This window comes from Canis aureus, chromosome 4 (assembly GCF_053574225.1).
Source record: "Canis aureus isolate CA01 chromosome 4, VMU_Caureus_v.1.0, whole genome shotgun sequence".
NCBI lineage: Eukaryota > Metazoa > Chordata > Mammalia > Carnivora > Canidae > Canis > Canis aureus.
The window spans coordinates 77178242-77194970 of record NC_135614.1 but is presented as its reverse complement, the minus strand read 5'-3'; the positions used below and the strand labels follow the sequence as shown (position 1 = coordinate 77194970).

General features: G+C 37.9%; 1 protein-coding gene across 1 annotated transcript in view; it reads right to left on the bottom strand.

Annotated features, from left to right (window-relative positions):
- Window positions 1-3609: 3609 nt before the first annotated feature.
- GOLPH3 (golgi phosphoprotein 3) overlaps window positions 3610-16729 on the bottom strand; it is a 52319-nt gene continuing 39199 nt past the window's right edge. Inside the window, exons 3-4 of the mRNA XM_077896340.1 lie at window positions 15251-15365; window positions 3610-5540 (exon numbers count right to left, since the gene is read on the bottom strand). Coding sequence (XP_077752466.1) covers window positions 5116-5540; window positions 15251-15365 — 540 coding nt within the window. The 3' untranslated portion in view covers window positions 3610-5115. The remainder of the gene's footprint in view (window positions 5541-15250; window positions 15366-16729) is intronic.

Here is a 16729-nt window from a genome sequence, read left to right as displayed (position 1 = left end):
TGGAAGAAAGACAGTCTCTTCAATAAATGGTGCTGGGAAAATTGGACATCCACATGCAGAAGAATGAAACTAGACCACTCTCTTGCACCAGACACAAAGATAAACTCAAAATGGATGAAAGATCTAAATGTGAGACAAGATTCCATCAAAATCCTAGAGGAGAACACAGGCAACACCCTTTTTGAACTCGGCCACAGTAACTTCTTGCAAGATACATCCACGAAGGCAAGAGAAACAAAAGCAAAAATGAACTATTGGGACTTCATCAAGATAAGCTTTTGCACAGCAAAGGATACAGTCAACAAAACTCAAAGACAACCTACAGAATGGGAGAAGATATTTGCAAATGACGTATCAGATAAAGGGCTAGTTTCCAAGATCTATAAAGAACTTATTAAACTCAACACCAAAGAAACAAACAATCCCATCATGAAATGGGCAAAAGACATGAAGAGAAATCTCACAGAGGAAGACATAGACATGGCCAACATGCACATGAGAAAATGCTCTGCATCACTTGCCATCAGGGAAATACAAATCAAAACCACAATGAGATACCACCTCACACCAGTGGGAATGGGGAAAAGTCACAAGACAGGAAACCACAAATGTTGGAGAGGATGCAGAGAAAGGGGAACCCTCTTACACTGTTGGTGGGAATGTGAACTGGTGCAGCCACTCTCGAAAACTGTGTGGAGGTTCCTCAAAGAGTTAAAAATAGACCTGCCCTAGACCCAGCAATTGCACTGTTGGGGATTTACCCCAAAGATACAGATGCAATGAAACGCTGGGACACTTGCACCCCGATGTTTATAGCAGCAATGGCCACGATAGCCAAACTGTGGAAGGAGCCTCGGTGTCCAACGAAAGATGAATGGATAAAGAAGATGTGGTTTATGTATACAATGGAATATTATTCAGCTATTAGAAATGACAAATACCCACCATTTGCTTCAACGTGGATGGAATTGGAGGGTATTATGCTGAGTGAAGTAAGTCAATCGGAGAAGGACAGTGTATGTTCTCATTCATTTGGGGAATATAAATAATAGTGAAAGGGAATATAAGGGAAGGGAGAAGAAATGTGTGGGAAATATCAGAAAGGGAGACAGAAAGTAAAGGCTCCTAACTCTGGGAAACGAACTAGGGGTGGTGGAAGGGGAGGAGGGCGGGGGGTGGGAGTGAATGGGTGACGGGCACTGGGGGTTATTCTGTATGTTGGTAAATTGAACACCAATAAAAAATAAATTAAAAAAAAAAGTGAAATGGAACATTATCTGTAAATATAGAAGTTAATACAAAATGGAGGCCATAGAGTTGGGATTAAACTTCATAAAGTAAATACCTCACACAGACTTGCAAACACTAGTTTCCATGTTCCAGGGGCAAGAATAGCCATGTCTGCCAGTCATGGACCCTTGTCATCATCAGGCTGCACGTCATTACTTACTGGTCCTAGATTGCCACTGAACCAAACACCAGCCCCTTTAACTTTCCTTTGGGTGATAACGAAATTCAGAAGTTTGTTAGTGTTGTACCCATGTTTCTAAACAATAGGAAGAACTGAATGGTGGGATGTGTCACAGACCACTGGCCAATCTTGCTTCAGCAGGTCAGGTGCTTTCTTGGCTGACATGGGACTAGGTTTCTTTCTTCTAAGAACATATAGAATTGGCCAACTTTTTTATCCCCAAAAGAGAATATATATGTTATACCAAAATATTAGAAGCAGAGATACCTTTTACCACTGAATCCTGCACTACCATGAGAATTTCCTGCATGCCTGCTATTCTGTTTTTATCTGTTAGAGGAAAGAAGTCCCCTCCAAGTGCTAAAATAAGAAAGGAAAAATTGTAGTTGAATGCTGCAACTGCTATTCAATCGCTCAGTGTCGCTAGTTCAAGCACTTACCAGGTAATGTGACAAATCATTCTCTCCAAGGTTATTCATTAAATGAAAATAGCAGTGGGGTCTGGGGAGGTCAAAACAAGGTCTACTTTATTAGACACAGAGTGTGCACTCAGTAAGGCTTTCTCCTTTCTGTTGAAGCATTGTTCTAGATCAAGTTAGAGCACTGTCAAAGATCAGGTTATTTTTAAGGAAAACTCAACAATTAAATATATGAAGAATTCAAAAAGCAGCAGATTCTTCACACAACAGACTTTTATGTAAGTTTTATTATATTAAAATTCACTGCCTGGTTCTTGGATCAAAGTGGCATAAAACTGTGAAAAAACTGCTCCTACCACACAGCACAATTATTTCCATGATGTCATACCATTTCTCCTTTAAAGAGGACCATAAGCAGTAGCATTTTATAGGAGAAAGAGTTGTAGGGAACAACTCCCACCTCCAGAGTCTCCCACCTCCAGATTGTACTACTTTTCCTCTCCTCTCTGGCTATAGAAACGTGATGGAGCTGGGGCCACACATAGGTAGGAGCTGGCTGGGCATTCGGCTCTGAAACAGTGACACAAGTTCGGGCAAGGCCCTTCTCTCCCTTGCTTGAGAATAGAGATGCTGATGATGAAGTGAAGAATACCTTAGGAAGGCATCCACTACCTCACTTCTGAAATCTTTTCAAGGGAAAAACAGTAAATCTTCACCTGAAAAGAAGTTCCAGGATAGAATCAGTTATCAGTTGAGTATCCACTTTATGGAAACAATAAATTAACAGTTTTCATAATTACCACCAGTAATGTCATTTTGGAAGGTAAAGGAGGTTATCTTGAAGGACAGAAAATTTGTCTTACTTCCACGCATTAAAAACAGAGCCTGGCAAGGGGGCGCCTGACTGGCTCAGTCAATAGAGCATGTGACCCTTGAGCTCAGTGTCCTGAGCTGGATATAAAGATTACGAAAAAAAAAAAAAAAACTTGTATTTTAAGTTTACTTATGTTTTTTTAGTAATCTCTATACCCAACGTGCATGGGGCTTGAATATATGGGGCACCTGGTGGCTCAGTTGGTTAAGCATCCAACTCTTGGTTTCAGCTCAGGTTTCAATCTTAGGGTCATTAGTTCAAGCCCACATTGGGCTCCATGCTGGGCATGGATCCTACTTAAAAACAAATCAAAGCAAAAAAAAAGAAAAACAGGGATCCCTGGGTGGCGCAGCGGTTTGGCGCCTGCCTTTGGCCCAGGGCGCGATCCTGGAGACCCGGGATCGAGTCCCACGTCGGGCTCCCGGTGCATGGAGCCTGCTTCTCCCTCTGCCTGTGTCTCTGCCTCTCTCTCTCTCTCTCTGTGTGTGTGTGACTATCATAAATAAATAAAATTATTAAAAAAAAAAAAAAAAGGAAAAACAAAAACCACAGAGCCTGGCAAACGATTACCAATGGTCAGTGTCTGTTTGGTAATAAAGTTTTATCAGGACACAGCTCCCCACCCCCCCATATTGATTTGTACTGTCCATGGCAGCTCTCATTCAGCAGAGTGGAACAGTTGTGACATCACATACGGCTCACAAAGCCTCTGTATTTACTATCCAGTCCTACAGGAGCAACTCTGCTAGAACCCTGCACTGGAACATTGCCACACTACACTAAGGCTAAGTAAAACTTAATTAGAAAAGTATGGTGGAATACAAAAATACAAATGACATGCTTGCTCTGATTCAGGCACTTTCAAGATCATAGTTTATTTATTACTTCAGATAAAAAGATAGTATACATATTAGGGAATCCCTTAAAATTCAATTCTAAAGTTATAACACCATCTAGTACTTCTGCATTGAATGTTAACCAAAAAAATCTCTAAACACCTGAAAGCCCCACTATTAACATGAACTATGGTAATAAAAAATTTGACATTTTAATTTGTTCAATATATAGTATTTACATTATGAAACCAATGCTGATACCATAAACAGTGATAAAGAAATAGTAAAAATAAACTTTAAAAAGCAAAGGTTTATATTCTTACAATGTGCTAATCATCATAATTGTATATAAAAATTAAAACATAGCAGAGCTTTCTGTTACAAAATTCTTAATCATCTGAGTTGTAGTCATTACTTGCTAACAATTTACATGCAACATCTGCTAAAATTGACATTTGATTTTTTTCCCCCAAGAAAGTGTAAGTAGATAAATGACATTTAAAAGCAGACATTAATTTACTTGTGGACAGAAAAAAAAAAAAAAAAACTGTACTCAAGATTAGTACTGGTCACAAGCCTCTTCCCTACAGAAATGATAAAAAACAGTTAAGACCAAAAATAATTCCAAAAGGAGATGCATAGGCAAAGAGTACCATAAATGGCACAGCTCAAAAACTCTTGGGACCAAACACATCTTTTCTCTTTCCTTCAATGATGAGAGGTCTGTTTTGTCATCAAACAATATTGACGGAAGCAAGTGAGGGGCACCAGGTGTACAACTAATTAAATCTTGCAAAATACTAAGATGGAGGCAGGAGTGGCCAGAAGGGGCAATTTATATATAATTCAAACTATATACAGCATAACTGGAATGCAGCCCATCCCAAACTGGCTTTGTGAAACAATTGGACCTTTATGATTTAATAGTTAAAATTACAACAAGTGTAATAATACAATAGATTTACATGGGAAACAAAATCCAAGGGGCATTTTATATTATTTACTGTGTTGTTTCAATTTAAAAATAATTTTGCTAAGTATACATCTCAACTGAGGTCTATGTATAAAATGTCCTAATAGATACAGATATTTACCTTTGGTGAGTTAAAGGCCTTTTTGTGACTTCTGTCTGAATTGTAGGCAGAATGCTAGATGTACACGCACATGTGGGAAAAACTCAACCTGAGGTAATCCAAAAGATGTGCATGTGAGGAGACTGGAATTACTTTGAAAGTCAAAGCATACCAGAAACCCAAAACAGGTTAACAGTGAGAATGGCAACAAGGAATGGATTGCCAATATGGCAGTAAAACTTTTTTTTTTTTTTTTTAACAGAAAGAGGAAGGCCTCTCGTACCAGCAGAATCCTGCATACATACAAAAAAGAAAAAGCCATCCACCATTTCATAAAACAAAAGCCAATTATACTGTGGAAAATACAAATTGCAGAAAACCAGAAGTCAATAGAAGAAAAACTACTGGTTTACATGAGAGGAAGGGACTTCGCTCTGAGCCGCTACTTGGTGAACGCTGCCACCACTGCCCACAGGACCTCGTTGGTGTTGGCCTTCAGACATTCCACCTCAGGGTCTAAGTCAAGGAGCTGCCGCACTCTCTTGGTGGCTAAATCGTACTGCTCGTCCAGAAGGGGGGCGAAAGCATTCTCCAGGACGTCGGAGGCGTGTGCCAGGTAAATGAGGGCCAGCAAGCGCTTGTCCATGCGGTGAGGGTCATTCACCCATTTGTCAAGAACAGCTTCCTGTACCTTCTTGATGAGGCGCTGCTTAATATTGTTGTTGGTGAGGGGATGTGTCGTCATGTCAAAAAGTAGGAAGTTCTGTTTCTCTGTGGTCAATACGCCCTTCTCTACCAGGTTTTTAGCTAACCGTTCCCGCACGTTTCTCAATTGATAATGCAATTTTAATGGATTCCAGGTCTCGCCTAAACAAAAGATTTCAGAAGTTAGAAATGATAGGTACTGTCTCTGCTTATTTTATAAAATGTACTATTAAACAATAGAACTTGGGTATTTTCCCGCCTTTAAAGAAATAGAAGAAAACCCAACTACTTTTCTTGCCAACTAAACCACGAGCCCTTGAGGGCCAAGTCTTCAGATTCTAACCACCTGGCACATTTTCAGGCACAACACTTAAAGAACCAACCTAAAAGCAGTCTTCAAACCAGTTACCCTAATGTGGAAATAAGCTAACTTAAATATATTTGGCCTCTCTTCAGCTGTTGTCAAAAAGCAGACATGGCAAAATGTTTCTATTAAAACACCAATGTGCAACATAACACAAAAGAAAAAAAGTTTCCTGATTAATATGCTATTCCAGAAACTGCTACATATGCCCAAACTACAAAGCTAGGAAAGCCTAGTTTAGACATGCTATTCTTTGATGACAAATAATATAAAGCTAACTCTAGAACGAAAAAACATTTTCACTATTTTAATCTTGTTGCCTATGCACATTTCCTTTCAAAACAGAAATATTTAAAATAAAAGCAAACAATTTTCACTAAGATAATTCTTTTCTCTATAGAAGACTGGAAGGAAACGTATCAAAATATTAACCTTGGTTTTCTCTGGGATTACGTGTGACAAATTTTCTTTTTTTTTTTTTTTTTAATTTTTATTTATTTATGATAGTGAGAGAGAGAGAGAGAGAGAGAGAGAGAGAGAGAGAGAGACATAGGCAGAGGGAGAAGCAGGCTCCATGTACCGGGAGCCCAACGTGGGATTCGATCCCGGGTCTCCAGGATTGCGCCCTGGGCCAAAGGCAGGCGCTAAACCGCTGCACCACCCAGGGATCCGATAAATTTTCTTTTTTGTACTTTCTGTATTTTCCAAATGATCTCCAAGGAACATGTAACTATTTTTTTTAGTTAAAAAAAAATATGATAGCAATTCTCTAAAGTAGAACATATTAAAGATCAAACACAGGCACTTATATGCAACAGCTATAAGGCTGAAATTTTATAATACTGAGAGAAAACAACTATATTGGTCTAACCACTAACTACAAGGGGCTATGAAATTTAAATCAATAAAAAAAATTCAGTTCTTCAGTTGTACTAGCCATGTGCCAAAAGGCTCAACAGCCATGTATGGCTAGTGTTTACTGACTGGACAGCACAGAAACAGAACACTGCCATCATCATAGAAAGTTCTAGTGAACAGTGCTATCTTGAAATATACTATTCAGTTAGCCATAAACAAGAGTATTTTACCATATGACTAAAGAATATGGCTATGGTAAGAGTAATCAGTCCTGGACTTATATAATTAAGACTTCTGATCTTACGCAAATAGAAACCTGGATAAAATATACGAAAATATATGAAACAACTGTTTTCTAATGCTAGTCAAAGGTAGTCCTAAGCTGTGACCCTTTAGTAAAACCTAAGTGAGCCACACTACTGCCCAAGTTTACTATCTAAAAGCACATACCAGGCAGCAAAGCAGGAAAAGAGACCTCAAAAACAGAGTACAGGAATAATACTGTGTTTAAACAGGCAGAAACAAAATTTTTAATTCAAATTTTAAATTTTAAAAAGTACAGAGGACCAGAGTTCCAGAAAGCTAAGGCAGCTAAAATACAAAGGCAGAGTACTAGAAAAGAGGGAGCTATGCAGAACAAGAGCTCTAGAAATCTGTATGATGTTCTTTTGAGTATATCTGAAAACAAAGCCACACAAGTTAAGGTAAGTAACTCTGCAAGGCTAGGCAAAGAAGAACTACCTCAAAGCTGTAAGCTGAACAACTCTAAGGCTTCACTTGGGGCTGGGGCAAATTTGAGTGCCAAAGCAGACAGAGTGTAAAGCTCTCACTGACCACTCAGGATATTCAGAAGGGACTCCAAAAGGATCACACCTTAGGAAGAGGCCTAAATTAGCCCTTGAGAAAAGACTGTTCCAGACCTGGCCTAATAAAGCTTAAAAACAGTGATCCACATGTAACTTAATTACCTACCAAAACAAATTTCAACACTCTTTAAAGAAAAACAGAATCCAACACTCAACAACACAGCACAATGTCCAACAACCAATAAAAATTACTAGCCCTGCAAAAATGTGACCCAAACCAAGGGGGGAAAACTTCAGCAACAATGAACCAAATCTGACATGACCCAGAAATGACAGGGGACAGAATTAGTAGACAAGAACTATAAAACAGCTATTATAAATATCTAAATAATTTAAAGGAAACCATGAATGCAATGAAGAGAAAATAAGAGCTGTTCTTTTAAAAGAATAAATGATCTGGAAGTGCCACTTTGCATTTTGTGATTCACCCCATAAAACTAGGGATTTGAAAAAAACCTCAAATAATGAAGGATCGGTACCATGAATTATTAAATTAAAATCACCTCCTGCATTTAAAAAATAATTTTTTTTAATTTTTATTTATTTATGATAGAGAGAGAGAGAGAGGGGCAGAGACACAGGCAGAGGGAGAAGCAGGCTCCATGCACCAGGAGCCCGACGTGGGATTCGATCCCGTGGCTCCAGGATCGCGCCCTGGGCCAAAGGCAGGCGCTAAACCGCTGCGCCACCCAGGGATCCCCAAAAATAACATTTTTCATAAAAACCCTAGCAAATCAGTTTCCACAAAAGAAAAACAATCATTGCCATTCAATTTCCTTGGTAACCTTAAAAAAGGGAAGAAATATATTTGGGACCCTATTTTAAAACCTAACAGTATAAAAGAAAAATGTAACTCATTAAGAAATGAAATTCTATTTATTTCAATTTCTAGTGTTAAACAAGCCCATCCATACCTATATTCAATGATAAGAAATTATTAAAAGTAAAAAAAAAAAAAAAGAAAAATTATTAAAAGTTACTTGATGAAGCATTAACCAGCATAACTGGTTATAACAGGCAAGCTCTGGAGCCAGACTGGTTAGATCTGAATTCCAACTTGGTCATGTTCTAGCTGTGCGACCCTGGGCAAGGTTTCTTAACTTCTCCATTCCTCTGTTTCCTCATCTGTAAAGTCAAGATAACAACTCTACCCACCCCATCAGGTTATTATGAGGATTAAATGAGTTAAAGACACATCAAGTTCTTAGAACAGAGCCTCATACGTAGTTAACACTCAACAAATGTTAGCTATTATTTATCCATGTACAGAATCAGCACTCTGATAGAATTTAATGTATTCACAATGCTCTAAAAAAATCAAATTAGGTACTAAGCATACGAACATAAGTTAAGACATTTCTAACTGAAAAAATTTTAAATCAGGTGAGGGAAACATTCATTAATATAATTAATTATCCTGGCAAGACTAAGATGTGTAGGACCATAAAAACAGTATGAACAAGGAGCCCAAGGGAGTAAGAAATTATTTGGGTGATGTAAGGGGGCATTACTATGGAAGTTACAGGAGAAAGAACTTTCAAGCCAAATCTCGAAATCCCACAGGATTCAACATCCTATGAAAGAAAGAGGAGAGGCACCTGGGTGGCTCTGTCACTTAAGTGTCTGCCTTTGGCTCAGGCCATGATCTCAGGGTCTTGGGATCAAGCCCAGAGTTGATCCCTGAATAAGCTCCCTACTCAGCAGGGTGTCTGTTTCTCCCTCTGCCCCTCCCCACCTTGCTCACTCTCTCTCGATAAATAGATGATAGATAGATAGATAGATAGATAGATAGATAGATAGATAGATAGATAGATAGATCGGGGAGGCGAGAGGGAGAGGAGAGGGAGAGGAGGCCAGCAAGCCTCCATTACAGGCAAAAGAAACAATAAAGTGAATGGGCAGCAATTACTTGCAGAATTTAATGAGCCCTGGACACAGGTGCTACAATTTCCATTTTTTAAGTGTTGTACCAATCCACTATCTCCCCAACAAATACCTGTCTGCTGTACCTTTCACCAGTTTGGGGTTTGTGTTTTCTAATATCATTGGCACATGGTAGGAAGCCTACTACACTCAGCTAGAATTAGCTAGGTTGTGTTTTCTAACTGCCTTCTGACTTTTGGAAATTTAAATAAACAAAATAATCAACAGCAAATTTATGTAAAAGCCCGTAAAAATTATAGTTCAACTTTAAAATTAACGAATTATGCTTATAATAATTTGTCAATTATCAAAGAAGTACCTTTCCCTGGCAGCTCACTAGTCAAACAGAAGGGTGTTCCCATCCCTCAGAGAATATCTTGGCTATCTAGTTTCAAAAATGGGGTGGGGGTGGGGATTAACTTCTGAGAACTCCACAGTTAAACTTCTCTCTGCAGACCTAAAAACACAAAATCCCTCTAATGCGGGTATATAATGTTTTTTTTCTCATGGGAAATGAATAGGATTAGCAATTTACAAACTTGCTCTTTATTGTACTAAAGTCATACTAAGGTTTATCCACACTGTATCTATAATTAAATCTTATTATATATTACAATCAATGAACAAGTAATGATTACAAAGTTCCTATGAGAAATTTCTCAATTCCAAAATATGCTAACCCACAATTTAGCGTTGCTACTAAAAATGAGAAGCGCCCAAACACAGGAGCACCTTCAAAAAAGGCATTCCACTTACATCAGATCTTCTTATGGGCTAGTTTCTTCCCCAGAGGAAATAATAAAAAGGGGCTCAGATACCATCTCCCTTTGCAGCAACTCCCTCAAAAGGGGAAATCTCACCGGCTCACTCTAATACAAATGTTAACTCAGACCTCCTCCGATACTTGAAAACATGAAGAAATATCATATGCAGAAGGCTGAAACGATGTGGGTAATATGCAGATGTTGTTTAATACTATTCTGGACACCCCCAAAAAAGGTACAATGAAATAACTGAGGGAGGGACGTCTAGGTGGCTCAGCGGCTGGGCGGCTGCCTTCGGCTCAGGTCATGATCCCAGGATCTGGGATCCAGTCCCACATCGGGCTCCTGCAAAGAGCCTGCTTCTCCCTCTGCCTGTGTCTCTCATGAATAAATAAATAAATCTTTAAAAAAAAAAAAAAAAAGAAAAGAAAAGAAAGAAATAACTGAGAGGTGAAAGTGTATTAGCTTCCTGACATTTGTTTTTGTTTTTTCTTTTTTTAAAGATTTTATTTATTTATTCATGAAAGACACACAGAGAGGCAGAGACACAGGCCAAGGGAGAAGCAGGCTCCATGCAGGAAGCCTGATGTGGGACTCAATCCCAGAACCCCAGGATCACGCCCTGAGCCAAAGGCAGACACTGAACTGCTGAGTCACCCAGGCGACTCGCTGTTTTTGTTTTAAAAAATAATAATAAATTAAGCTAAATCCAAAGAATAAAGTCACTCCTGAAATTAACATACTTAAGACTAGTATAAATTGGGATGGGGGTTAGATAAATGAGTGGATATACAATAAAGGTTTAAACTATCACAGCTATCAAAGATTTAGCTGCTTCAATTTAAGCAGAGTATCAGATACCTTTTAAACATGTTGTAATAAATGCCTGATAACTTAAGTGTTCAAAACTCTAGATTGAAAGATGTTACTGTGATCCATATTGTTACTCACCAGTTCCTAAATTATTCAAGATGTGAAAAGATTTTATAGTTATACAAGCAAATTAAAATGTATAGAAAGTATTTGTAGTTCACTTTTTTGTAAAGGAAATTGTGAGAAGTATTTGCAGAGAAGAAAAGGTTATTTATGTCCACTGCCCAACAATTACTTCAATGAAAATGACATGCTGACAGGTACCTTAATAATTCTGCTGCAAAAAAACTTTGATATTCCTTGACATAAGTGTTACAAAACCAAAAGCAGCTTTGTTCATAAATCTGGCAGTCTAGTGACGCCTTGTGACCAAACTGATTAACTACATGTCAAAATTTAAGAAAGTCAAAAACTTATTAAAAACCGTAAATAGTCCCCAAAAAAAAAAAAAAACACCCACCAGTAAGTAGTCTTTGCCTCAAATATGTATTTGTTAATTTTTAAATTAGTGAGATATATAAATATATAAATGCTTAAAATATATTGGTAGATTAAGCATATAAATATATAGCAAGAAAAAAAATATATATAGCGTAAATAATAGTTGTATGAACCGCTGAGTACCCCCACCTCAAGTAAACAAGAACCCTCTGTCAGATACTTTACGGACCCCTGTGCACCTTCTCTGCCTCAGAGGTAGAGACCAGACCAGACCAACAAGCTCTTCTTCTGCACATAGACTCTAACGTCCTCTGTACATATCCCCCAATGATACAGCACAGTACCACACTTCTGACAACCGAGAAGCAATCCCAGACTTAGCTTCACGAAGTCAGACGGGTCCACCAGCTTTACCACTCCCTCTAGCCCCTCTGAACAAGAGCACATCCTTCTTTTGTCTCATTCTCACCCTTCAAAAAGACCTAAGCCAAGTTCTGCTTCCTCCTCCAACTACTAAAGCTCCCAAGGATTGATTTCTCTTTTCTCTGAATTACTGCACTTTCAGAGAATCATATTGTTAAACCCTAATCTGTTCTCAAATTATTACAAATACACAACTGTTCCCCAAATGGACTTTAAGATACTTTCACAGTATGGGAGCACTTCGAGTTTCACAGCACCTGGGTCAGTATAGCTGCAGTAACTGGTATCTGAAACTACTCATTACTTGGAAGCAACTTAAAATTCAACAAGCCAGCTGCAGAACTGAACATTTTTTAAAAAGTCAAAATGGTAAATGCTATGTTGTGTGTGTTTAAAAAAAAGAAAAAAAAAATCAGCAAGCTACCAGTACTTTCATTAGGCAGAAAGTAGATGCTTTCTTAATTTAAAAGAAATGTACTTTTTTTTTCCCTCTTTTCTCATTCTGGATTCCCTACTTTTAGCTGAAATTACAAGTCATTCCTATTATACATCAAGGACACATGACCAAGATGCCATAGGTGACATTCTAGCATTTATGGCCATCCTAAACTTCACATGATACTGCTTTTTGAAAACTGTTCTAAGTCTTAGCTTCAGTCTACCCAAATATGGACACACTGAATTGTGAATCCAAATGGACACACAGAATCATTTATTAAGAATGAATTAGCCTGTGATGGACTCCTAGCATGGGTGAGAAGTCCTAAGGCTTCTGAGGCTTTGGGGTTGCTTGTTTCCACAGCTTAACTTATTAGCTTATCCAGTATAAGGTACCATGAGATAACTTTTTATAAAGATTTTATAAAACAAAATCTTAAGTATATTGAAATACTTCTAAGAAAATCTTATAGACTTCTGCCATCTTTCCACTCTTCAATCAGGTGAGAACAGCGCAACAGCCCAACTTAGTTCAATCATTTATAGAATCCTAGACAGGGATCCCTGGGTGGCGCAGCGGTTTAGCGCCTGCCTTTGGCCCAGGGCGCGATCCTGGAGACCCGGGATCGAGTCCCACGTCGGGCTCCCAGTGCATGGAGCCTGCTTCTCCCTCTGCCTATGTCTCTGCCTCTCTCTCTCTCACTGTGTGCCTATCATAAATAAAAAAAATAAAAAAATAGAATCCTAGACAAGTTACAGCCACCTTGTATGCTGAGAGTTAATCTCCCTGCATGCCATACTTGCATTGCATAGTCCCTTGAGTACCATATGTGCAGGACAGATACAAAAAATGTCAAAGGAAATCTGGTTGTCTAAGACAAATTAGTAAAACAAATCCCGAATGTGCCATTAGCATGTATGATGTAAGTTTATATAAAAAGACTGCTGATGAACGAAGGGTCTGAAAACATCTCCACAGTGCTAAACAGCACCAAAGTGGGTATCAATAACATTAACATTAATGCAGGACCCAACTAAATTCCATAAAAGAACACCACTCTGACCTGCCTGCCAAAAAAATTAACTACAACTTTGAAAAATCTTCCTTTAGCCAGTTGAGACCTCAACTACAAATCCTAATTTGCACTACCAGAAGTGGTAATGGGCCAACATGAGCATGACCCGAAGACTGCTTAGGTGATCTCCAGAGAAAATACAAAATGATCCATCAGGGCACCTGGGGCTCAGTCAGTTAAGGGTTTGCCTTCAGCTCAGGTCATGATACTAGAGTGCCAGGATGAAGCCCCATATCAGGCTCCCCGCGCAGTAAGGAGTCTACTTCTCCCTCCCACTCTGTGCCACCCGCCCCCGCCCCCCAAGCTCATGTTCTCTCTCATTCACTCACTCAACTCTTTCTCAAATAAATTTAAAAAAATCTTTCCAAAAAATGATCCATCAGGGAACAGTAAGAATTTATTAGCACTTCTATTTTTTCCTGAAAAAGTTTCTGCTAATACTTAACATATGGAGTTAATGTTAAGACCCTCACTGAGTCTCTGCTAAATGGCCATGTCACCAAAAGGCTTAAGTGTAAGGCTAACCCAAAGAGGGTTGACAACATGCTGGGCAATGCATAGTGATGGTAGGTGCTAAGCAAGAATTTAGTTTAAACCAAACAAATCCTGATCACAAAGGCAAAGTAATTTTGAAAGATTCCTGCAAAAGAAATTGTAATTGAACGTAATACCAATATCACAAGCACCAATGGGGAATAGGGGTTGAGTTCAAGTTTCTCTTACTCAATGAAGTAAAAAGAATCTTTATTAGAAGATCTACAAGAGGAAGGCCAAAAGAAAAAAAAAAAAAATCACAAAGTTAATCAAAACTACCTTGTAAATAAGTCTGTTTCCTATCAGTAAGAATGAACAAACACTACCAGAAGTGTGAAGTGCCCACTATTGCCCTATTAGCTAAGAATGGAGTATGTGTATCCAATTTTTAAGTAAACAAAGATGCAAAACTCAAAATCTTTTACTGAGAGAACATTCTTATAAGAGGATTATTTTTAGAAAAAAAAAAAAAAAACTGTGAGAAAAATGACATTAGTTACCAATCTAACAAAATCCAAATGCTCTTAAAAGTTAAAGAGTAATGTGCTTGAACATGAAATAATACCTGTATGCAGAAGTGAGGTTTTACATAATGGTAAAGAGGAACAGCAAGAGAATTTACGTCTGATACTCAAAGCTCTCTTATCTAGATTAGGCAAATATACAACTAACTTTAATGTAAATGCAGTAGTCACCAGTACTGTCAACCAAGTATTTCAGGTTCTCTTCCTAGGCTGCACTGTCCTGTCTCCTTAAAGTTAGGGAAGGCCAGGTGACCTGCTCTGACCAACGAAACCGGAACCACACTTCCTTTATGAAAGCAAACTGACAAGCCTGAGTGATTGGCTATGCTCTTCTTCCCTTTATGACAGTGACAGCCAGCGCTCCAGATGGCGGCAGCTCTTTTGCCTGCCTAGCTGCCGAAGTGAGATGAGGTAGCCTGTGACTACATATAACATGAGTAAGAAGTCATCTGTTAAAAGCCACTGAGGTTTGGGGGTTGGTTGTTAGCACAGCTGAACTTAGTTTACCCAGTGCAAGGTAGCCTGAGGTAATTTTGAATGGTAATAAAGAATGGTAGAAGTCCTAAGGAAGAATATTCTGTTTTACTCAACATCTAACTGCTCAGTCTTGTTAAAAGGGGGTGAAATTTTTAAAACCACTAGTTTCTCCATTTGGTGACTAATAACTTTCAAGTCTGCTTAAATAAACAGCTTTTGGCCATTTTGTGTAAGTTCCTCTCAAAAGGATTTTAAACTTTTACAAGTCTTTTAAACAGATTTCAGCTTTTAGTTTATACACAAAAGCTTACCACTAAGTAATTCAATCCAGTTCTGGACCGTTTCTGGAGGTTGAGTCTCCTTAACATGCTTTAGAGCTTCATCAAGAAGAACATCCCCTGTTGGAGCATCTGACTTACAGATCACCTAAAATGTAAGCAGTAAGAATGAAATGATTCACTAATTCATTCTTCTGACTTCATCTCTTTAAATGAAAAACTTAAACAATTATACAAATAGTTCAATTCATTATACTTAAAGCCCCTAGTGTCAAGGTTCATATTTTAAATTCTCTATTAAGAAATACAACATTAAAAAAAAAGAAAGAAAAGAAATCCAGTATTTAACCTAACCAGATTTGGCACAATAATGAATGAAAATAAAGTTCCTATGCAAGAATTAGTAAAGCAAAAGGCTAGAACAGTTTTTACTCACTGTTAATGCTTTTCATTGCTAACTTTGGGCTATTTAATCAAGAAACTCATTTTTTTAAACATTTATTACTTACAAAAACAAAATTATATACAATTATATACTCAATTCAGTATATGATAAGGTGGCATTTTCCAGCAGTGGAGAAATGAATTTTTCAATAGGTATTACTGAAACAACTGGCTAACCAATTAGAATTAAAAATTAAATAAGACTTGGCTCCTCAAAGCTTATACCACAATGAAAGACAAAAATTTAAATATTAAATATAATTTGGGGGTGAACAATTTTTTTCAAAATGTGACAACTAGCAAAAACCTTGAAAATACCAAAAGGTTTGGTAACAAAATTTTTAAACACTACAAAACTTTTTAAAGCTAAGACAGGTACAGAATCCATCTAACAGTGGAAAAATACAAAGGTGGGGAATGAGGGAAGAAAATGTCATATACTGCTTTAGCCAAGTATTAAATTTCTGCAGCCTTCACTGAGTTCTTGGCTAAGCAACAAATTTCTAGTTGAAATTCTGTAATATCAAACTTTAATCTGTTACATTAACTTTATGTTAGCTATTAAAATGTCATAAAATTTAATAATATTTTTTAAATGCAGTTCTCCCTTAAACTTGTCCTCAACATGTATCCTTCACCTTTCTGCTCAATCTTCTGAAAGGCTAAAAAATATACAACGATATGTCTCTGAGACAGTGTGACCCAACAGAAATATAATTAGAACAAAAATGCAAGCCACAAATCTCTTTTTAAATATTTGCAGTTATATTAAAAAGGAAAAGAAATGAATGGAATTAATTTTCAGATATTTAACCCACTATTAGCCAAAACATTAACATGTAATAAATATTTTTAAATTGAGATATTCTACATTCTTTTTCCATTTAAAAATTTCCAATTTTTGGGCAGCCCCAGTGGCGCAGCGGTTTAGTGCTGCCTGCAGCCCAGGGCGTGATCCTGGAGACGCTGGATCGAGTCCCACGTCAGGCTCTCTGTATGGTGCCTGCTTCTCCCTCTGCCTGTGTCTCTGCCTCTCTCTCTCCCTCTCTGTCTCTATGAATAAATAAA